Raw genomic sequence first — 24,073 nt, 5'->3', positions numbered from 1 at the left:
CCGGGCTGCACTGGCATCTGGTTCCAGCAAAACTTGGGCAAGGGGGGTGGGGGAGCCAGAGCCTGCTGGGTGGGTGCTGAGTAGGGGTTTCAGCCACAGAATGGAGCAGGCAGGGTGACCTCACTCCCAGTGCATGGTATCAACCTTTCCCTCTTGCTGGATTTCCCAGGAGGCCAGAAGCCTAGCAGCAGCTGTGGTTCTGGGAAGGGAAGGGAGGCCTGACCTTGGCCCCACTCTGGCTGGCCTTGGCGGGGGATTTCTGGATGGCTCTTGCGACCTGTCTGCAGCCCCAGAATGATAGTGGCTGAGTCTGCAGGTCTGGGATCTTGCCCGAAAGCCCCTCTACCCACCCCAAACGTCAGGCCACCTATTTCCCTGTCTTTACCTGCCCCACCCTCTGTCTTCAACCCCCATCCCACCCTGCTCTTCCCCAAAGATACTGACAAAGCACTTTTGTACAATAAAGTTTAATCACAATTATAAAAATGTGGCGTTGGGTTCGCGCTATTAACATATGTACAGTCCAGCCCAACAGGAAGGGCCCGCCCCCCACCATCCTGGCCTGCCAAAGCCGGAGCTTCCAGACACCAGGGCGGGAGGGTGACCCACAGGGTCTGGCAGGAACAGAAGACGAGGCAGGGTTCCAGGCACAGAGTCCCCAGGACAGGGGGCGCAGGGCCCCCTCCAGGGGGAGAACATGGCCACTGCCCCTAGAGACCCCTAAACTGGGGAGGGGTGCACGCAGGGCACAGAGGGGAAGTCCCCATTAACACAAAGCAAGGAGGCTATGCAGCCCCACAAAGAACAGGATCTGTACAGGCCGGCACCCCAGGTTTCCACAGGAAACAGCTGCTGGCAGCTACAAAACATTTACAGCTTCTTCTCCGCAAAGAAAAAAAATCGGGGTGGGTGGGCAGGGGCAAGAAGGGAAGCGAAGTTGCCTCAAGGGACTGAGGCTCCCTCGCTAGGCTCAGGGCCCCCCAACCCCACATGTGGAGATGGGGCATGTGGGCCCTGCTGAGCCCACTAAGGCTGGGTGGGCTGGGAGCTCAGGGCACCAAGGGGAATAAATAGGGGTGAGGGCACCAGTCCTGCCCCACCTCAGTTGAGGGAGCCGCGGCAGCTCTCGGTGCCGCACAGACAAGGGATCTTGTTGTCCTCCAGAGGGAACTTGTAGTCATAGGTGATCTCCTCATCCACGCCGATGGGCTGCTTGGAGTAGATCACGATCTTCTTCTGGGACTCGATGGTGATCACCTTGGCATAGCAGTTGGGCTATAGGAAGAGGGCAGCGTGAGTCACGGCCGCCCCCTCGGCTCCTGCCCCGTCCGCTCCCCCCCACCCGGCCCCCTGCGCACCGTGCAGCAGTGGTTGATGAACCTCGCCAGGTTGCCACACTTGGTGGCGTCGATGATGGTGTCGTGGTCCACCCGGAACAGGTAGCTGCTGCCAATGCCCTCTTGCACGTAGCGCTTCTCCCGCATGTCAGCCACCATCTAATAGGCGACAGGGTGCGATGGTCAGGGGGCTTCCCCTCAGCTTCCTGCCGGGCTAGGCCCGACCCCACCGGCCCCTGTGATGGGGGGTCTGGACAGTCTCCCAGCTGCCACCCCGGGAGCCTCACTGGCCTGTCCTGGATCCACAGCTCTCCCTCTGGCACCCACTACCCCAAGGCGCTGACTCCTGACTTTGCTTCCAGGACCCCCACCTCCCAATACCTTTGGCTGCCGTTATGACAAAGTCACCCACAGGGCCCCAGGGAAGTCTGCACTGGCCACTGGGCAGAAGAAGCAGTCACTGTCTCCTCCTGGAGTGTCTGCCTGGCCCACGGGAGAGCCCCCAGACTCCTGGGGACTGGGTCGGCTCCTGAGATGACAGTGGCCGTTTCACGGACCGACTCCTACTCATCCCTTCTCCCAGGAGCCTCTCTCCGAAACAGGCGCCCACGGCTGCTGCTGTCCACACCAGGGCCCACATTCTTGGGTAAGAAGGAGTACCTCATTTCCCAGAAAACAGGATGATAAAAAACAGCACACTCTCCTTGGGTGAACAAACTCTCTTCCATGGCTTCAACTGCCAGCTAAGTGGGGGAAACTCCTCCCAAACTTCCAGCTCCAGCCAAATCCACCTCAGTGGAACTGCTGGGTGACACCCGGTAGATGTCCCCCGGTCACTGCAACTTCACATGCCCTGACAGGAGCTCATCTTGACCACACATCTGCTCCTCCTCGCTCCCTATCTCACTGGCAGCCCTACCTACTCCCAGCCGCTAAAGGCAGCTCCGAGAAACCATCTCGCCTCGGCCCCTGCCCTCATTCCCCAGAACCAACTCGTTGCCTGGTCCTGCCAGCTACCTTGGACCCACAGACTCCTGCTACCTCGGACCCACTGCCTAGTCCAAGCCACCCCAGCCTTCAGCCGGGATCTCTGCAACGGCCCCACCCCGCCGTCTCAGCCTCCGGTTCTCTCGGCACGCTGCAGTCAGATGGAGCTTACTAACCTCCAAAGTCCTCCCCTGCTTAACGCTTCACAGCAACTTTTCGCCTCTCACCAGCGGTCCAAACTCATTACCGTGGCTCCCAAGCTCCGTGGCGTCTGGCCTCCACCGGCCCCCTCCAGCCTCACGTTGCTGCCACTGGCCCTAGTTTTTCCAAGTGGCCATATTGACCTCCATGCCCTAAGACCATCCTGCCTCCAGGCCTTCGCACGTGCCGTCCTACAGTGGAGAGCGCCCTTCCCCTCACCCGGGCCTGGGAGTTGCTCAGCATCCTTCAGCCCCTGGTTTAAACAGCACTGTGCTCCCACCTCCCCTGCCTCCCTGAACACCGCCTTTCGTATCAACCCAACACCATCCTTATGTTTCTTGTTGGATCATTAACACCTAGTTTACTAGTACCCATTACTAGTTGTTGAAGGAAGGAGAGGAAAAAAAAGAAAAGCAGGTTTCACTGGCTAAGTCTCAGAGCCAGGAGGGACCCCGAGGGCCGGGTGGTTCTCATGTTGGCATCCCAGGCTGCCGTCAGGTCAGGGGCTGGGCATGGGGCCTCACCTGGCGGATGTTCTGACCCACGTATTCGATGACCATCTCGTCAGCTGCGATGGGTTCCATGGCAAAGAGCCCCCACTCATGGATCCGGCTCCGGCCGAATCGGAGCTTCTTCTTCCGGAACTAGAGGGTGAAAGGCCGACTGTGCTGCTGGACGTCCCCCTCAACCTAGCTGCCGCCTGCCTCTCAGACCTCCGGGGCAGGAGGGTGTTCTAGTCACTCGCCGCCAGCCCACCCCTAAGGGGCTCCACGACGCTGTCTTCCAGTGGCGCCCCTCACCTCCTCATCCCCACTCCTCACCTTGAGCTGGTTTAACTTCAGCAGGTCGCTGTCCATGATGGCAGAGGTGCCGATGGCACTCAGGAGCCGCCGCTGCTCAGAACGGCGCTCCGAAAGCACACGGTTAGTCCCCTGTGAGGTGCAGGCCAGGGAGGAGGTAAGTGACAGGAGAACTAACGGGAAGAAGATGCCGCCAGTGGGCAGGTACCAGGGCAGAGCCTCACCTGAGTGTCTGCTCCTTCCAGTTGCCGGGCCGAGACGGGGCACACGTCCAGGTACCTGTCCTTCTCCTTCTTGCTGATGGGGTAGTAGCCTTCACTGCGCGCCGAGCCTGTCTGGTGCTCGCGGGGCCCATCCTGGGGCCGCCGCTTGCGTTTTGGAGTGCTCAGGTTGGTGAGTGCGGGGTGTTAAGGAAGAGAACGGGGTCCTCACCAGCCAGATCCCTGGGGCTCCGCTCCTCTCTCCCCCGCAGTCCCAGCCCAAGGAAAGGGCGACTGACCTTAGCTGGAGGTCCTGAGCATACTCAGTGTGAGGACAGAGAGATGGAGAGAAATAAGTCTTAGACCCCACCTTTCCTGCCACAAAATCTCTGGGAGGCAGAAAAGAGGCATGAAACAGAGAGCAACGGTGGCTTGGTAGCCCGGGGAGAAATAAATACCCAAGCTGAACGTGGCAGAGAACTGGACAGGGAAGGAGGCCAATGCAGACCCTAGGAACAATCTCAGGAGGACAGTGCCTGGCTGAGCGACCACAGGGAAGCCCTCCCCGCACCCCCGGGCCTGCCTCCCTGTCCTGAGAAGGCCAGCCTCTGGGGCTCAGGATATTGGTGTGATGGACCCAGTGGGTGTCGTTAAGCCAATCAGCCCCACTAGTCTGCTGCAGCAGCCGCTCGTATGTGAGCCGCAGGTAGCCCATGTCCTCCAAGTCCAGGCCCGAGTTCCAAATGTCATACAGGATGGTCATCTGCTCAAACTCGCTGCGGGGCTCGAAGGTGGGGGGGGGCGGGGGCGGGGGGGGGCGGGGGCGGCCGCCGGCGCCGGGTGTGGGAGCGGAGGCTGCGCCGCCGGGTGGCCCCCTCACCGCCACTGCTGCTGCTGCTGCTGCTCTCCGATGACTCCGACTCCTCCTCCTCCTCCTCCTCCCCATCCTCTTGCTGCTGCTGCTGCTGCTTTGGCTCCTCTGCCTCAGCCACCACCACCTCAGGGGCCTCCAGGACCTCGTCTGCCGGGGAGCTGAAGAGGGCCGCAGGGGCAGGAACTGGCTCCAGGGGCCGCGGGGCCGGCGTGGAGGGCGGCGGCTTGACGGCCAGGGCGTAGTTGTGCTCCAGGAGGATGTGGCTGAGCAGGGGGCCCGAGCGGTCCGCCTCGTCCAATGTCTCTGTGGCCTCTGAGTTGTCGCCAGTGGGCAGGGCGGGCAGCCCGCGTCGGGCTGGGGTCAGAGCCAGGTCGGCCAGCACGGCCAGGTCCACTTCTGTCCCTGGCTCAGCCTCCTCTTCCTCAGTGGAGCGGCATCGGCCTCCAGCCCGGCTCCGGCCTCCTCGGGACACCTCCTCGGGCCAGCTCTTGACCAGAGACGCATGGTCCAGGGGCAGGTTGCGAATGGTCCGCTCCACGGCCCGGGGGACTTTGCGGGAGGCGGGGCCGGGAGACTTGACCTGCGGTGGGGCAGCGGGGGGAGGCTCTGGGGCCGGCACCTCCTCCACTGCAGAGAAGGAGACGGTTTTCCGGCGTTTCTTGGGTGGGGGCAGGAGGGGGATGGGAGAAGAGGGGCGCTCGTCGGGGCGGGGGGCGGGGGCCGGGGGCCCAGCCGGCGGCTCTGGGGTTGGCTGGGGCACACTGGGGGGCGGCTCCTCCGTGGAACCTGGGGAGGGAAGCACACGGGGAAAGGGAGGGGGTCAGCTTCCCGGCCGAATGTCATCACAGATTCACTACCGGCAAGACCTTGGCCAGCCTCCCTGGGGAGTCCACAGCCCAGCTGCCCTCACTCCTCAGCTCCCCACAGACACTCCTGCCCTCACAGAACTGCCAGTCTGACGGAGACAATCACATGAAACACTGTGCAGCCTGATCTCTGAAGGGCGGGGGTAGGGGCTCAAAGGAAACAAACACTTGCACTCTAGTCTTTTTACCAAGACTGGCGGTGACAGAACCCCATCCAACAACTAGACACAGAGATCAGACGACTTTTTGTCAGCTGCATTTTATAACCAGGATGCAGTTGTCCAGATCTGAATTAAAGCATCCATTATTTTGACTAAAAACAATATTCTTTGTTCAGTGAGGTGAAAAAGATATAATGTAAGAAACTGAATCTTTTTATTAAACTATTTTATAAAACTGCCCTGTGGACCTGCCCAAATGAGAAAGGGGTCAGGAAGTCTCCCCTCAAAAAGCTGAGGGTGGGACTTCCCTGGTGGCGCAGTGGATAAGAATCCGCCTGCCAAAGCAGGGGTCATGGGTTCAATCCCCAGTCCAGCAAGATCCCACATGCCGTGGAGCCAACTAAGCCCGTGCACCACAAAGACTGAGCCTACACTCTAGAGCCCACGAGCCACAACTACTGAGCCCGTGTGACGCAAGTACTGAAGCCTGTGCACCTAGAGCCCGTGCTCCGCAACGAGAAGCCACTGCAATGAGAAGCCCACGCACCGCAACGAAGAGTAGCCTCTGCTCGCCGCAACTAGAGAAAGCCCGTGCGCACCAAAGACGACCCAACACAGCCAAAAATAAATAAATAAATAAAAAGAAGCTGAGGTCCCAAGGACGAGGAGCAGGCGGTGCTGTCTTTCCCCAGCTAACAGGGACAGGGAGCATATCCTCCCTCTGTGGACACCCCCAAGCCTGCTGCTGAGTGCTGGGGTCTGAACATTGCTCAAGGCATGCATAGCCCTTTCCCCAGGGCCCAACCCTGTCCTGCAGACCTGACCCATCCCCATGACCGGTCCACAGCCTGCCCTCTCATCCTAGGTTTTAGCCAGTCAAGCAGGCATGGCCTTTCAGGCCCCCGGCCCTTTGCTCACATGGTTCCCTTTGCTCACATGGTTCCCTTTGTTCGGAATGCCTCTCTGCTTTCGCCCATCCAGAAAGCCCACACGCAGCTTTTGGACCCAGCTCAATGACACCACCTTTGTACAGACTTCCCCAGTTTCCTCAGACATTGGTAACATCTTCCTCTCAGAACCAGAAGGCTGGTGGTTCTCAACTGCCATCTTCAAATTGGCTGCAGCAGACTAATAGCTACAATTTTGTGCCAAGCACCAATCCAAGCCTTTCACATACAGTAAGTACTCATTTAATTCTCACAACGACCTATGAGGTGAGTACTATTATTAATGCCTTCTTACAGACACTGAAGTCAAGGCAGAGAGAGGCTGATAACCTGCCCAAAGTCACCCAGCTAGCAAGTGACAGAACAAGACCTGCATCCCAGGGCAGCCTGGGTTGAGTTCGGGGTCTTACCTACTGCCCCGCGCTGCTTTGGACCTCCTAGCCTGGGACTCAGCGGCTACAGGTCTGGCCCTACCACCCACAGAGACAAAAGGCAGCCAGCGCCAGGTCTGGCCTGAGCAGGCAGTGATCAACATGTGTCCACTGCCTCAACCGACACGCCCTCAGCCTCCTGTCTCCCACGGGTCTGGACACCCCTGGGCTCTCAGCCAGAAGTAACCCACGCTCTGAAGCTAGTGAGGTCCCAGGTGCTGGTCCCTGGTCCCCCAGGTCCTACGAGTCCTCTCACATCCTCTCCTCTCCAGTGCTTTGGGGCGGGCCTCTCCTCTGATCCATCCTCCCAACCTAGCCCACTGGGCCCTCTGGAAGCCTGGCCCTCGAGAACAAATTCCACCCCACCACCCCTGACTCAGCTTCTTCCCACAGATTTCCCTTTTGCTCCCCATCCTGAAGTAAAGCTGGCAGGGCCTTTCATCATTTAGGGAGGCAACTTTCAGGTTACCTGCCCAGTCTACACAACTCCTAGAAGCCACTGTTTCTACGGCATGACCTACCCCACTCCCTCCCTGCCCCCGGCCATCATTAACTGATGGCTAAATGACCCAAGCCAGCCCAACCAGAAAATTCCCCGAGGATAAGGTTCTAAGATAGGAGGGGGTGGGACTTCCCTGGTGGTCCAGTGGGTAAGACTCCACACTCCCAATGCAGGGGGCCCGGGTTCGAACCCTGGTCGGGGAACTAGATCCCACACACATGCCGCAACTAAGAGTCCACATGCTGCAACTAAGAAGCCCTCATGCCACAACTAAGAAGACCGCATGCCACAAGTAAAAGATCCCGCATGCCACAATGAAGATCCCACATGCCACAACTAAGACCCGGTGCAGCCTAAATAAATAAATAAATAAATAAAAATAAGTCGTTAAAAAAAAAAAAAAAAAGGATGGAGTCTGTCTGTGGGGGCAGACATCCTCTGATGGAATGGAGAAGCAGAGGAAGACCATTTGCAGGAGAGAGGGATGAATCAGAGGGGAAGACAGAAGAAAAGCAAGTCCTGAAGGTGTCCAGGCCCCTGTCCCTGGGATCCACCAGACAAGCCCTCTCCTAGGCTCCTGCCATCGGGCCACACAGGCCTCTATCCAGTTGTGTCCTTGGTAGCTCGGTTTTCCCTACCATTCTCTAAAAGCCAAGGGACCGGCCTTAATTTTCCTCTCCTCTCCCACCTCTGCCATCTACCCAAGGGACTCTGATAGCCCACCTGTTTGCCAGATTCTCACATTCAATCATCCTCAGCTACCCTCCACCAATCACACACCCGAACTTGTCACCCCCTCCACGTTGGACGGTGACACTCTGACCCCTACCCTCTGACCACAGTTCTCCAGGTCCTTTCAGTTCACCCCACTGTACCTGTTCAATTTCCCATCCTCTATAGCCCCGCCCTCTAGCCCATCACCCTCCCAAATTAACTTCATTCTTTGTCGTGCCCAGACCACAGCGGCCCTTGCTTTGTCCTCTCTTTTAATGCTACTTTCCACAGCCTTCCACCACTTCCAGCCTGTAGACCCCTAACCCGGAATCCACCCAACCACCTGCCTTCTCTCCTCCTTCACCCCAACCCCCGGCCTCAGCAGGGCTTCTGAGTTGCTGGCGATCCTAGTCAGCTTTCATCCTCACTCCCCACCCTCCTTATACTCCAGGCTTCTACTCCACTCATGCCCTCTCACGCTCAGAATGTCCTGCCTTCCTGCTGAAGAGAGGAAAAGGAGGCCTTCGGCTGAAACCCCACAACTCCCTGCTTCCCCATTTACGGAGAGATCTGCATCCAACCTAGAGGGTCCGTCCCCGCTAGGCGTGCTGCTCCAGCAAGTATTCCTCTCTCTCCTGGTCCATCCACCAGCGACCTCGTCCCTTCAGTGTATGAACACACTCCAGTCTCACGCACTTTGAAAAGCGAACCCTCCACCAACCCTGCATTTTCTTGCTGTCTCTCCAATTCCAGTTGGGTAACCTTGAACAACTCACTAAGCCTCAAATTCCTCACCTGTAAAATGGGCGTAGCAGAGATGTTGTGAGGAGTAAATGAGAAAGTGAAATTTGCAAATTTGCAACGTGCTAGGCCTGGCACATGGGATCTACTCAATTAATGTTAACTAATATTATTAAGTACCACCCCTCAACTGTCTTCTTTCGCAAGAGTAGCTTACCCTTCCAAAGGACTGGTTATCTATCACCTGCCCTCACTCCTTAACACCCCTTAACTTGAGCCCTGCTACTGAAATTGATAAGGTCACCAGTGACCTCCTAACTGACAAATCCAACAGACGCTTTTCCTTTTGTGGCCTTCCAATACAGGCCACTCCCTCCTTTTGAAAACCCGAGCTCCCTGGTTTCCTTCCCACCTCTCTGATCACTCCTTTTCAGCCTCCTCTGGCTCCACTCTGCCCCCCTATCTCTTGTAAGACAATTAAGGCTCTGGCCCCCTTCTCTCGTTCCATACATCCTTCCAAGTATACACAAGTGTATTCACACCCATACTTTCAAATACCTATCGCATTTCCAGCCTACTGTTTTCTAGAGCTTCAGATCTTTTTTTTTTTTTTAACACTTTTTATATTGGAATATAGTTGATTAACAATGTTGTGGTAGTTTCAGGTGTAGAGCTTCAGATCTATTGATCCAACAGCCCACTGACTGTTTCTACTTGGAGGTCCCAGAGGGACACGAAACTTAACCCCAATTAAATGCATCAGCCTTCTTCCTAGTTCTGGTTCTCCAGTTTCCTTTCCTGGTAAGTAGTTTAATCAAGTGGTTCTATGTCCTAAATTTCTCTGAAACCCTCATCCCCACTTCCACTCCCTAAACCTCACTGTAACCACCCTGGCTTTGGTTCAGGCCCTACGCTTACCTGCATCCTTTCAAACCATCCCATGAGCTGCCCCACCTCCCTCCTCACCTCTTCCACGTCCCTCCCCCTCCTGCAAGAATGATCTTTCTGAAATGCAAATCTGATCACATCCCACTTTTTCTTCCTACCCCGAAAATGAAAGAGTACTGAGATTGCTGTCCCCTGACCTACGATTCCATTGGCTCTTCTGCCACCGATGGACTTTGGAGAGACTGAGAGGCGTCTTAGGATTAATCAGAACCTCAACTCCTTCTCTCATGGGTTCTGGGCCAGAACAGAGCGCCTCAGTGCCAGGAGGTCTTCCTGTGCTCACTGCCTATCTCAGACCACGGTTTCTCAATTATGTTTGAGAGACATCTCTGGAAGGCCACATGCATCTTTGAAGCATAACTTGAAAATTGAGTTAATTCCACCATAAGAGCAAACTACTCCAAGTTACCACCATTGCTTGCCTTACTTCCTGCAAGAGCCTCTTAATCTCCCTGCACAAACTCTGGCCCCTCTCCAAGTTTTCTCTGCACTGCATCTTTTCAAAACACAAATACAACCACGTCAGTACTCTGATGGCATTCCACTGCCCCAGATAAAGCCCAAATTCCGAGTGTGGCCTCCTCATTTTGCATGATCCAGCCCTTGCTCATCTCTGCAGGTTAGGCCACCCTAGCTCCCCATCACTCTCAGCTCTCCACATGCCATTTACTCTGCCTTGGGGCCTCTGCACATGCTAATCACACCCTCCTGCCTGCTTTGGCTTGATTTCAGCCCAATGGTGCTTCAGCAGAGACTTCCTCACAGATATGCTCAGGTTCTCAGAGTACCCTGTACTTTTCTTTCATGGCTCTTACGGTTTGTAGTCACAGATTTTCTTAAGTATTATCTTAAGTAAAGATTAAACTGTCTCTCCCTATAGACCGTAAGCATCATGACAATGAAAACAGTGCCTATTGTGCATACCATCACATCCCTTGTACCCACTGTAAGGATTCAATAAATAAGTATCTATTGCCTGAAGGAACAGTTCACTCAGCAAGATACATTATGCATGTGATATAAAATAACAACTGAGTGTACAAATCCACAAAGGAAAACAAAGACAGAATTAAGTTCTGAGTTTATGTTGTTAATAGTTATTATCTATCCAATATGACCATTTAATTAGGTATATACTACACATTAAGGAAGAGGCTTAGGAAAAATTGGCAAGTTGGGAATTCTCTCTTTAACTTATCTGGAAAAAGATCACTCTGTTTTACTTTAATAGCCAAACGCCCTGGTCTAACTCTGAAAACTGTTTACAGCAGTGCGGTTTGAGTGTTAGGCCATAAATGTCTCCAAGGGAGGAGTGACAAGAGATAGTGACTTCCATCCAATTTTGTATGTTTTCCAACAAAGTCGCACACTTGCATACAATTAATAAACGTCAACCACACTGTTCCCATGAAGACAGACCCACACATACACAAAGACTACAACAAGAGTTCCATACCACCTACCTACAGGTCTTGCTGGAGACTTCTGTTCGGGGAGAGGTGTGACTGGGGAGTCTGCAACCCTTTCTGGCTCAGGCTCCTCCGCAGGGGCTGGCAGGGGCACGGGGACATCTCTGGGGGGCGATGATGCTGAGGGTATGGTTGCTGGCCGCTCCTCTTCCTCTTCTTCTTCAGAGGAGGACTCAGATGAGGAGGAGGAGGACGAGGAAGAAGATGAAGAAGATGCAGAAGATGAGGAGCTGGATGAGCCGCTGCTCTCAGAGTCCGATGTGCTATCATTCTCACCATCTGAGTCAGCATACAGAGAACATTTGGAGGACGAATCGCTTTCGTCGTCCTCGCCTGGAAATCCAGAAGGGGGAATCAGGTGAGGTGAGAAGACCCCTCACTTGGTCAAGCCGTGGGTTCATTCATTGACTCACTACTAGGGATGTGTTAGGCTCTGTGCTAGGTGCTGGGGATTCCTACCCTCAAGGAGTTGGAGAAGCACCCAATCTGTCCACAGTGTGATAAACTTCAGTATGAAGGGCTAGTGGAGCAGGCAAAGGGAAGCCCTGGATTCTGCCTGGTTGATCAAGTCAGGGAAGGCATCCCTGTGAAGGAGATGCTCAAGTCAAGAAGGACAAGAAGAAGTCCGCCCAGCAGACGCGGGGGCTGAGTGGGGACGTCAAAGGTAAGAGAAGATGGTGCCCTTGGAGACTGGCAAGCAGCCTGCCCTAACCACCAAAGCTTTTCCCAAAGTGGGTCTTATAGACACTGCCTGGACAACAGACTCTGAAAAAGGATTCTACGGTGAAATAAGCTTAGAAATTGTTATATGGTCTGTGCCTCTGGGAGTGGTAATACATTGGAAGAGCTAGAGTGGTAATACATCGGAAGAGCTCTAAGAAATTAAGAATTTCAGAGTCTTGGAGGAACCGAATCAAATAGGGGTCTGGAGAATGGCAGGATGAAGCTGAACATATAAGCAGGAGCTAGATCACAAATGGCCTAAAGCATCAGGCTGAGAAGTCACCTGTGGAAGACAAGGAGCCAGGAAGAGACTTAATGGGGGAGAGTAACAGGGTCAGATGTGCATTTTAGGAAAGATTCCATCAGCAGGCTAGAAAATTGATTGAAACGAGAGGGATGGAAACAGAAATGGGGAAAACAGTCAAAACTGCTGCAGAGGGCTTCCCAGGTGGTGCAGTGGTTGAGAATCTGCCTGCCAATGCAGGGTACACAGGCTCGAGCCCTGGTCTGGGAAGATCCCACATGCTGTGGAGCAACTAAGCTTGCGCGCCACAACTATTAAGCCTGCGCTCTAGAGCTCGCAAGCCACAACTACCGGAGCCCACGTGCCACAACTACTGAAGCCTGCATGCCTAGAGCCCGTGCTCCGCAACGAGAAGCCACCACATGACAAGCCCGCTCGCCACAACTAGAGAAAGCCCGCGCGCAACAACAAAGACCCAACACAGACATAAACAAATAAATGAATTAAACAAACAAACAAACAAAACTGCTGCAGACTCTGAGTGAGAAAGGCAGGAGAGCAGGAACAAGGGAGGTGAGAAATTCAAGAAACACTGAACAGTAAAATGGACAGGAATTGGTGACCAAGTGGATGTGTAGGGGGTCTGCACCCCTCACTCTTAGCAGATGACCTCGCCCTCTGCTTCCCCGAGAGAGAGGCTCTCAGATCACTGTTCTCATGATTCTGGCCTCTGCTGAAATGGCACCTCTCAGAGGCATCCCTTCACCATCAGATGTAAAACAATCCACCTTTCCCCTGTTCCCTGACCCTTTCATTCCCTACCCCGTTACCCTAGTTCATCTTCAAAGCAAGTATCTCTACTTGAGGTGCTACTATTTGTCCACTTGTATGTCAAGTCCCTGCCTCCCCCACCCCTTGACCGATCGCAAGCTCCAATAAGGCAGGGACCAAATGTGTCTTCGTCGTTGATATGTCCCTAACACCTAGAACGGTGCCTGGCACACGGGAGGGGCTCGATATGCATTTCTGAGCAAAGGAATAAAAGAGGGACTGAAACGTGTACTCAAGCCTCAATAAATGTGGACGAACAGACAGGTGTTCAACTGAAGAACAGAGCTGTGTCTGGTGCCAGCAGCTGCAGCGAGGGGAAGAAGGAGGCACAGCTCAGTGGCCGGGCCTTAACGGAAGAGCAGTGCCCAAAGCGGGAAAGGCACAGCGGGGCAGCAGAATGCAGCCCCCTTACCTTGGGAAAATAAATGGGCTGTACTGGGCTGTCTTCAGGGGAAAGCATGTTTCAGAGGTAAGCAGGAGGGAGTGTTCTGGGTATTGTTTACAGTGGGCCAAGGGTTCCAAAGGATGGGGCTAAAAGGCAGTTGTTTGGGGGAAGGCAAAGATGGCCAATCAATCCAGCAGGCAGGTTACATGGGCTTGGAAAGGGCTGGACAGGTGGCTGAGTCCCTCCTTCCCCAGAATTTGTCTGTACTCTGTGCGTGCTTACCGTCTGATGCCTCTGTCTCCTTCTTTGCAGCATCCATGGTTTCTTCACGCTCTTCATCGTCCTCGTCTTCCTCCTCATCCTCCTCATCCTTAAGGAAAGGGACAAAGGGGAATTAATAAAAGAAGGACAACTGGTCCTCCAGGATGCAAAGCTACCAGGGCTCCAGCCCAGAGGGAAGCTGGCTAAGGCGGCAGGAACTCAGGACATAGGCTCTTGGCAGGGACCGGGTGCCTCAGCTCCTCACCTTCTCTGAGGAGGACTCCTGGGATGCCTCCTCCCCCTCGCTGTCCAGAGCAAAGGACTTGCGGTGCTTGCCCTGGGTCTTGCTTCGCTCTTCATCTCGTTTTGGGGGCTTGGTCCCCGGACGTCCTGGCTCTCCAACCTCCTTCTCTCGCTCAGCGTCTAGGCCCAGATGAGTACCGCAGTTTACCATCAGCAAGAGTAGCCCCATCCTGTGAAAGGAGCTCTGCACACACATCACTGATCTTTCTCACAGTCCCACAACACAGACCTCATTTTACAGACAAGAAGTTGAAGCTCAGCAGAGAAACGTAAAAGCTGCATATTTTACTTCACATTTTATATAGTTTTAAACACATTGCACCCATTTTATCTTTCATCTTTTTCTGTGATGGGTGAAAGAGGGAGGTGATTTTGTTATGTCTGGCCCAAAAAAATAGTACTAAGGCAAACAGGTCTCCAGGGAAGCAGATCAGGCTCAATAAGGAAGTTTCCCTCCACGGAAGCTGTCAACCTATAGCTCAGACTTAGACAAACTAGTAGGAAGGGTGTAAGAGCGCTTAAGCATTAGATGGTAACCCTGGAGAGATAACCTGTTTTAACCTCGTGATCATTCCTCTCTTATGGGGAAAAAGTGAAACACAGAAAACTCACGTCAGCATACCAGAAATAAAAACCACAGCTAAAATCCAGGGATAACCCTACCTGAAGCTTCTCACATCTCAAAGAACTGCTTTAATGTAACCTGTTCCAAACCTTCACTTGGCTCCTTGCCCTCAAGATACCTTCTCTCCTCACCCCTGCCTCCTGCTTTCCTATCAGAACCGGGGCAGCCTTTGTCCTCCTTTCTGCTCTACCTGACCTCCCACTCACCATCTTCATCTTCCTCGGCTGGAGTAGAAGGCCGGGGCCTCTTTTCCTCACTGGCCTCTGAAATTTCCGAAGGCTCTTTTCGCTTTACCTGGGAGATGAAAAGAGATGGTGCCCTTTAAAACCCAAACACTCATGGTTCCCAAGCACCCTTACTCCAAGGAAGGGAAGCCCCCTCACCCCATGCAACTAGGCAAGATCACAGTCCTGGGTACCTTGAAAGAAGGCAGCCGCAGGGCTCCTCGCAGTCCTGACCCAAAGGCGAAGGCTTCGATGCCGGTGGTACCCCCGCTCTTGGCCCAGTCTACCAGGGACAGTAGGCCTGGCTCTTTGAGCTTTGTCTTCTCTTTATCCTCCTCCTTGGCTTGCTGTTTAGCTGCATTCTGGAATGGCTGCAGGCAGTAGGGGGACCGAGCTCCAGAACCCAGGTGCTCCCTCCTGCCTCAGAACTACTCCCAGGCCCCAGGAACACAGAAATGCACCAACTCACTTCTGCATCTGACACACATCTATGCCACACCTCCCTCGCACCAGCCCCTGTACAGACATTTTCTCGAAAGTCCACTCATTCAGTCCATCAATCTTATGAAGCTGCTACTATTATTCCCACGCTACAAATGGAGACCCTGCAAATTGATGCCCAGAGAGATTTAAGGGCTTCGTCCACCACAAGGAAGCAGTGGAACCAAGACAAAGCGTTTCTGACTCTCAGACTCCTGCTTCTTCTACTGTTCTGTGTGCCCCCCAACTCCCCTGGGCCCAGCTGTGCGTGCCACCGAGTGCCCACAGTCTCTCTCTCCACTTGCCCCAACCACCTCTCTTCTCTATTCTGAGCTGTGTAGCCTGAAGAAGCCGGAGGTCTATTCCCTCCAGTGGAGCCCCAGGTCTCCCCAGTCCCAGGCACTGGCCCTTACCTTGGCCTTCTCTTCCTTGCTCTCCCACCACTGGTCAAAGGCTCCAAAGGCCACATTCTCCACCATCTTGCGGTTGAGGTCTCGCTGCATGATGCTCTTCATCTCTTGGACTAGGGTGGCCAGCACACGGCCCACAGTGCCTGCTGATGGCAGGGCCTTGCCCTCTGCCAGCTCTGCGTCCTCCCTGGGAGGCAGCCGGGCCTCTTCTCCTGAGACTGAGGAGGAGGGCAGGGGCTCGGCTGCCATGGGCAAAGGCAGCTGGTAGGCCTCCCGGGAGTATGCCCCTCGGCCTTCTTGCCCTTGTGTGTACAGAGCATATGGTAGGCCATAGGCTGCCTCTTGGGGGGGCGGGAATGGGAGGAAGGCCTCCCCAAAAGCCCCACCAGGGGGACCAGCTGAGGCAGCGGTCAATCCTTTGCCCTGCCGCAGTTGGTGGAGCCGAGTTAACATCTGGGTCTGCATCTGGAAGGACATGGGCATCCCTCCCCACTGAGCCCCAAGTCGATCCATGAGCTCTAAGGAGTTCACGAAGTCATAGATGTGCGGGGGTGGTGGAGGAGGTGGGGGGTACTCGGGGGGCGGTGGCCCATCAGGTCGGGGTGGGAGGAGATAGGCAGGCTGGTGGGGAGGGTAAGCAAGTGGAAGGGAAGCCAGGTACGGAGGGGGAGGGGGAGGAGGAGGGGGAGGGGGGGGAGGTTGCTGGGGGGGTGTTGGGGCCGGAGGGGGTGAGCCGCCCCTGTCATCGTCGGAGATTTCCATGTCCTCTCCAGAAGAGCATGGAGAAGCCTGTAGGGGTGCAGAGGACAGTCACAGAAAGCTACTGCCTGTTCCTTGGGCTTTTCCTCAAATCTCTGTTCTCTTGCCTAGTTCCCTTCCTTCTCCCAACCCTGCCTCCTGGATCCTAGGGACTTCCCCTGGCTGACCCCCAACCTCACCTGGTTCTGTCCGTTGGCTTTGGGTGACTCCCGGGTAGCTCCTGGTTCCCCACTCCCTGTAGGTGCCACATCCTCAAAATTCGCTGGGGCTGGAGGGGGCGTGCAGGGCCCATGACCTGACCCAGAAGGAACCTCACTCCCTGTGTCCCTAGCCCCAGGGCCCGTGGTGCTGTTCTCTTCCTCTTCCTCGGTGTCAGAAGCCAGGAAAGAAAACTTGGAACGCTGCTCCTTCAACAACATTTCAATGCGGGAATCCAAGCTGCTGTGCTGAGCGAAGGGCACACTCTCATTGGTGGTCTCTGGGGCCGGAGAGCCGGAACGGGCAGGTGAGGCTGGGCGGGGGGAGGTCCGAGCTTCTTCCCTCTCAGGGCTGGGCCCACCACCACCCCCGCCTCCACCAGGTTCTGGAGGCTCTGGGGGTGGAGCTTCTGAGGCAGGAGGCCGGTAGTCCTGGTCAGCAGGCCGGTTGGGCTCAGGGGGCAAGTAGGAGGTGTAGGAAGGTGGGAAGCGCTCAGCTGTATTTTCGGCAAAAGGTGCCCCAGGGGGCTCCTCCCGAGTTGCCCGGCGGGGTGGGTAGGAAGCATGGCGTTGGTAGCGATTCCAGCTTTCATAATATGCTGGGTAGTTTGAGTCAGAACCACGAAAATGAGAGGATGAGGAAGAAGAGGACGATGAAGAGGACGAGGCCAACGAGGAGGAAGAGGAGGAGGATGCGGCGGTGGCTGCAGTGGTGGCGGAGACGGCTGCAGAGGTGGTCGTGGGGGCTGAAGACGCAGAGAAATGGCGGCGGGAGAAGGAATCTTGGTAGCTGTTCTCTGACCGTCGGGGCTTAAAGGAGGCTGAAGTGGTGCTGGAGAAAGCATGCAGAGGGGTTAGCTGGGTTAGTTGGTGTCAGCTCTGCATGCCCCAACCCCGCTGCTCTGCTGTCAGTACCCAAAACCCCTCTATGCTGCCCCCAAAGGAAGATCTACACGCTACTGAGTTCCTAGCTAGACAGTAAATTCCCTGAGGACAGGGATTTGTTGGCTGGATCCAGAGAAACGAAGACAAATTACTCCCAACCCCCTCTTAGAGACTCTAGGTTTCTTCTTCTCAGTGGCAGCTCCCGGAATCTGGGGGTCCCAGAAGGTGTTTCTGCTGTACCTGCTGGAGTAGGCAGAATCCTGAGAGTAGGGGGTGCTGCCCCGAGACGTGTAGGGGGTTCCTTGGGAGGACTGCGGGGTGAACTGGCCGAAGGAAGATGGGGTGTCTTGTCGGCTGCTGGAGAAGCTCGTGTCCTGGGAGCAGGGGGTGCCATTGCCAGGAGTGCCCACCACAGCAGTGCCTGCTGGGAAGGCAGCCGTGTCGGAAGAGGAGCGGCGGCGGGATTCAGTCTGGAGGGAGAGAGTGGAGCAGGGAGAAAGGAAAAGAGATCAAGCACCATTTGACAATATGCCCTTCACCAAACCAAGAACCCCAATTCCCTGCTTTTTGAAAAAAGCTAGGCTTCTTTTCCTTGGTTCTTCCTATACTTAACAATGAAGTCCAGAACCTCCCAAAGGCTGCTTCTGGCATCTAAGCACCGGGCCCATGTGGCTAAGGCTAAAGCAACCACGAGCTTCTCACCGTCTCAGTGGCTGCACCAGAGCCTTGGAATTTCTCACTCAGGGCCTTGCCCCCAGTGGGCACCGTCTGAGGGGTGTAGGAGCCATTGACTATCAGTTCATAGTACTTCATTCGTTGTTGTCCTGGAGAGAGGAAAATGGGAACCAACAGAGTCAGATGGAGGAAACAACTCCTTTCTGATTTCGTGTCCCCACACTTCTTTCTCGGCCCTCAAGTCTCCTAAGATTTCTTGGAGTCTTGGGTTTGGGGCTTTCAGTTCTTCTACCTCATCTCTACCTAATAACTACTACAGACAATGTACTGGGTGACATTTCACAGTTTACAAAAATACTTCTAACATATGTTACTATGTTGGATGATCACCAGGAGAGAGAAGCATCCATACCCCTATTTTATTTTATAAGCTTAAAGAAAACTAACCTGCACAAAGTGGTAAAACTAGAATTCAAACCCAGTCGCCTCATGCTACATCCCACCATTCTCTTCATTCTATAAACTAAAGTTGCAAAATAGCAGCCTGAAGGCTAAACGCAGCCCACCGTTGTGTTTTATTTGCCCTACACAATCACTTAAACTATTGGCAAGGGCAAGGGAGGAATGCAACATTTAAAACCCAGAAGATTTCACACAAGAACCTAAATTTCTGGCTTTAAGAAAAACTATCTATGTTAGTCCTCATTCTCACTTACAAACTGGTTAATGCCAAATAACAGCTGCCTCCTCCCGATGTCACTAGACAGTATGCCACAGTCCCCACCCCTCCCTACTGCTCCTTAGCACAGAAGCCCAGACTGCTTCACTCACCTATACAGGTCCCTAATTCTCAATCCAAAATTTCAAAACCTCGTGTTTTTAGAATTTGGTGTCAAAACCTGACATCAGGCTATTTACTATAGTTCTTATTCATCCTACCTAGTGTGGCTCTTCATACATTTTCTTGCAAATACAGTCATACAGTAGACTAAAGGGTGCTGCCCCAACCCTGCCAAAGACAATACACAAAAAACCATATCTGGGGACTTCTTTGGTGGTCCAGTGGTTAAGACTCCATGCTCCCAGTGCAGGGGGCCCAGGTTCGATCCGTGGTCAGGGAAATAGATCCCGCATGCTGCAACTAAGAGCCCGCCATGCCGCAACTAAAGATCCCGCATGCTGCAAGGAAGATCCCACGTGCTGTAACTAAGACCCGGCAGCAGCCATAATAAACAAATAAATAGATAGATAGATAGACAGATACACAAACGTTAAAAGAACAAAATAAAACAAAACCCGTATCTGTACCATAAACTCTCTGTAAAATTCTGATGTCACAAAAACACCTGGCCCAAAGGTTTCAGATGAGAAATCATGAACCTGATCACCTGCCTGGCCCCAATAGGCATTTGCGTGTACCATCTCTGCCAGAGCCCAACCGTGGGCAGCAGGCAACAGAGAACTCACCTTTGATGTCGAGCTGGGCATGGATGATGTTGCCCATGACGGAGGTAAGGTGGAGGTTTTTGACTGTTTCCTTGGCTCCCCGAGTGCTGGTGAAGAGCACACGGGCTAGGCCCAGGTGCTTGCGAGTACGGGGGTGAAGAAGGATCTCTACCTCTTCCACCTCGCCATACTTTCGGCACATGTCCTTCAGGAAGGTCTCCCGCACGTTGTCATTCAGTCTTGCGAAAGTCACTTCTTTCAGTGGGATCTGTCCGATGTAGAATTCATCCAGCTGTGGAAACGACGGTAGTTAAGTCCAGGGTCTCAATACTGACCACTGCTCCTTTGCACTTTGGGAAATTTTAGCGAGATCCATGAGGCCAAAAGAGATAAAACTGGGAAACTACGAGGCAAGGGAACGGGGAGGGGGGGGTCCCAAAAAGGGATACATCAGTCTTGACCCCTCTCTTCCCCGAATTCTTCTCACCACAGAATAATGACAAGAACCAGGAAAAGAAACACACAAACTGAAAACTAAACCTCCATGGAAAGAACTAGTTATATAGAAATAATTCGCCAGTTCAGCTCTTACTAAGTCATTACCAAGAACTGGGCACTAGGAATACAAAGATGTGAAAAAAAGAGATTCCTATTCAGAAGAGTAGACAAGATAGACACAAACAGTCGCAACATGACAAAACAAGTGTCAGCAAAGGTAGAGACAGGGTGTTTGGGAGCCCAGAGAAGGAAACCTTTGTTCAGAGTGGAGGCAGGAAAGAATTCATAAAGATGGTGTCATTCAAACTGGGCTTTTCGGATAAACTGGAGTTCACAAAAATTACAGGACCTGTAGGGCAGAGAGCTATAAAATAACATGACATTGTCTAGAACCGCAAAAGGCGTGGTAGGACGGAACACAGACATGCAGCATCGAGGCAGGAGATGAGTCTTGGCCAGATGAATAATCATACACACCAATGCACAAAAAACGTGGACTTGGCGGCAAAAGTAAAAGAACAGTAAACCAGAGATAAATGACAGCAAAAAAAGGGAGAGGAGAACAGAGGTGAGGAAGCCAGGGGAAATGAATACGAGTCTGTATTAAAGGAGTAGCAACAGAAATAGAAAAATTAAGGTAAAAAGAGACGTGTTTAGAAAAAAAGAGTCAGCACGACTTGGTGACACATTAAGGACAGAAGAATCATGGGATGACTACCAGGTTTCTAGCTTGTGCAGCTGAGTAGATAGTGTTAACATTCATCAGTAAAAGGAAAATAGAAAGAAGAGCAGAACTAAGGGGGAGAAAATAATTCTTTTACATCTCTTGAGCTTGAGGTTTCTGTGGGTCCTCCAGATGGAGCTGTCCCTCCACCAAACGTATAAGTCTGGGGTTCAAGAGACTGATCTTGGCTCGGCTCAGAGGTTTGGAAGTCATCAACATTTCAGTAATAGTCAAAGTTGTGGGTGGGAAAGAGATGTCCAGGACAAGTGTACAAAGTGAAAAAAGAGGAATGAAAGAATCCCACAAGTGACTTATTTAAAAAGGAAGAATAATAAAGAATTAGCGAAGGGGACTAAGAACCACCAGTTTCCTACAACCAGTGCTCCAAGGCCTAATGAGTCTCCTGCCTGGAGAGGGACATGGGAATCCTCTGAGGAAACGAGATGGAGGAGGGGCGATGAACAGAGGACTCCAGGGGTGGAGTCCCTGGTGTTGTCACTCCCCTTAACTGAGAAACTGAGGCGACACACAGGGCACTGTTTTGCTATGTGCTGTCTAGAAGTACACAGTGACAGGTGCAGCAGCTAGACCTGTCTTCATCCTTCAAAAAGTTAACACCCCTGCTTGAGACACCTCACCTATATCTTTCTAGAAAATAAACACACCTCCTGTCCAGAACAACTCTGTCTCACAGCCTCAGAGATTACTAGATCTGGCTGTGATCCTTTCATTGGAAAACCCCCTTTTATTACATTACACTAAGACTGGACTACCAGGATGGATTCTCCACACCCTCCAAGGGCCACCACACCAGGGGACTAGCAGACACGTACCTTAAACTTAGGGACTGGGAGGGAAAAGTCTCTGTTTTTGGACCTGACGTGGCAACGGGGGTCTTGGAGGTCTTCCACTGGTATATACTTTGAGTCCTAGGAAGAAAAGCAGAAACAGAAAGACAGCTCAAGGTGAAATCAGTGTTGAGCTCTATAGCCCATTTGGAGACCCATATGCAAAAGAGCGGGGTGCTGGCTGCCCACTTTAAAGAAGGCAGGCTATGGGTATGGGAGTTCTAGGTGCTGAACAGAGGTAACAGAGAACGGGGCTTCAGTTCCCTAGATAGTAAGGAAAAGCCTGGGGCACTCACGTTGACACTGAAGTGGATTCCATCGTATCGGTACACCTTTTGAGAAGGCCTGCGCAGGGCAGGGTCCAAGGCAGGATCCACGATGAGCTTGTAGTTCCTCCACTGGAAGCTCGGGACCTTCTGCCCATCTCCCCCACCTTCCTGATCCATCTTTGCTCATTTACACTGTCAGGAAAGAGGAATACGCAAGGGGGCTCAGGACTTAGGCCTGTCTCCCTTGCTGCCCCTCACCGACTAGCCCCGACTCCAGGTACCCTCATCACCCCAGGTTCCACACCTCACCATGACCTGAGGCTCCCCCAGATTTTCTCCCAAGTACCTTCTTTCACCACAACACCCCATTCTCTCTCCACCTCCCAACTCTCTCCTCAAGGCCCCAGGCCCATCTCGCGCCCCCTTACCTTCCCGCTCTCCCTAGCGCGCGCCCCACTTGGCCTCGGCACAAGACCCCTCCCCCGCCCCCTGGCAGGCCCCGCCCCCTCCCGCCTCCTCACCGGCCAGCGGCCCAGGCCAAGCCCGGCTCCGGCTCCCACACACCGGCTCCCGTCCCCGCGCCCCGATCCTCTGGCCAAGAGGTGGCACCTCTTCGGGGCGTTGGAAACACCGCGAGACCGAGCCCGAGACCCGGCTTCGGCCCCGAATCTGGGCGGGGGGTGGGGGGAACGCGCGCCCCTGCCCTCTCCTCCCGCCCCGGCGCGTTCTGCCCCCCCGCCTCCGCGCACGCGCGGAACGGCCCCACTCACCCGCTCGTGGCGAGCGGCTCCCCTCCCCCCACCCCGCGCGGCACCTCAGCGGCGCGAGGCGGTGGCGGCGGCGGCGACAGCGCGAGACCCGGCCCCGCAGCGGTGGCGGTGGCGGCGCCCCCCCACCACCACCTCCCCGGCGCGCGCACCAAACACCACCGCCACCTGCGCGAGGCCCAGCGGGCACAGCTTCTACATTCGCACTTTCGCCACGGGCGCCGCCGGGAGACCCACGGGGCCGAGGATAGCGGCTTCGCCTCGGCCGGCGCGCTGTAAGGCTCAAGAGTTGCGGCCCAGGGAGCCTGGAGATTGGCCGCATCCCCCGGAGAGTGGGCTTCACCACGGCTATCCAGCTGCTCTGGCCTGGGGTCCTTGACGAATCGGCGGCGACGAAAGCAGCGACTAATCCCTGAGGATAAGGGGGCGGGGCGGAGGAGAGGAGGCCAGCCAGAGCTGGGGAGATTTGAGTGGCGCGTTGAACAGGCGCAGATTCGTCAGGCGGGCGGGGCGAATCAGTAGACAGGATGCGCGCTCCTTTGCTTCTCTAACCTGCCGCTTTCTCACGCGGCCAAAGGTCTGAGAGGCTGCAGATTCGCCACAAGTCCCGGCCTCAGCTGTTGCCTCCCTTTAACCGCCTTGGTGGAGTCAAGAAAATAATGCCGGGTTAGCCAAGCCCTGTTGGCAGAGTGGGCCACTTTTCCTGGATCTTCTTTACTAGCACAACTCAGAGGACTGCTCAGTTCTGACCTGGGAGAAATGGCTACAGAGTCCGATGAGGATTTTCAGCCGAGTATAGAGAGGCCCGAATAATTCTGAGGAGGAGCCGGCCTAGCGAATCTGCGAATTCCTTCGTGGGCGGGGCCAAGGCGCCGCGCGCAGAGGGCGTGGTCAGCGTGTGGAACCGGGCGTCGCAGGGGCGCTTCCTGTAGGACCCTCCGAAACCGGGGTGGGCTGGGAGCGGCGCCCGGGAGGTGGAAAAATACTACCAACAACGGTGACTCAGGCTGTTTGGCGCCGCACGTAACGCAGGGAGCGTTTTCCTGCCGTTATCCTCCTTGGGCCTCTAGCTGTTTAAGATGCCCATTTGACAGATGGGGATACTGAGGCTTTCAGAAGGTGCCGCATTTTGCCCGTACTGGCCCGCCATTAATGATTAAATCTTAGTCTGTCTCAAAGTTATGTAATAAGGCCGGTGGGCCCTAAAGGACCTTGAACCGGTCCTGTAAGAAACGATAAACTAGGTCGTACTTGAACTTGGGTGGGTTGGTCGATTCCCCGGGCGTCATGGTCCCAGTGCCCGCCGTTTTCAGCTGTGCAACCCTCTGCCCCCCGCCCCCC

The 24,073-nt window shown here is 54.4% G+C and overlaps 1 protein-coding gene across 1 annotated transcript; it reads right to left on the bottom strand.

The window, feature by feature from the left end:
- Positions 1-451: 451 nt before the first annotated feature.
- Positions 452-23,534, bottom strand: SETD1A (SET domain containing 1A, histone lysine methyltransferase). The gene is given in 21 exon segments (XM_067013563.1): positions 452-1,275; positions 1,359-1,496; positions 3,050-3,169; positions 3,347-3,457; positions 3,550-3,722; positions 4,150-4,342; positions 4,344-5,185; positions 11,173-11,511; positions 13,644-13,731; positions 13,888-14,045; positions 14,757-14,844; positions 14,969-15,145; positions 15,668-16,453; positions 16,603-17,452; positions 17,746-17,975; positions 18,208-18,329; positions 19,648-19,918; positions 21,682-21,777; positions 21,993-22,157; positions 22,901-23,370; positions 23,483-23,534. Coding segments are annotated over 19 exon segments (5,106 nt in total). The 5' UTR covers positions 22,143-22,157; positions 22,901-23,370; positions 23,483-23,534; the 3' UTR covers positions 452-1,101.
- Positions 23,535-24,073: the final 539 nt, after the last annotated feature.

The sequence above is a fragment of the Kogia breviceps genome, chromosome 14, assembly GCF_026419965.1.
Source record: "Kogia breviceps isolate mKogBre1 chromosome 14, mKogBre1 haplotype 1, whole genome shotgun sequence".
Taxonomy (NCBI): Eukaryota; Metazoa; Chordata; class Mammalia; order Artiodactyla; family Physeteridae; genus Kogia; species Kogia breviceps.
Note: the sequence above shows the minus strand (reverse complement) of the source record. Positions and strands in the feature narration are given on the sequence as shown.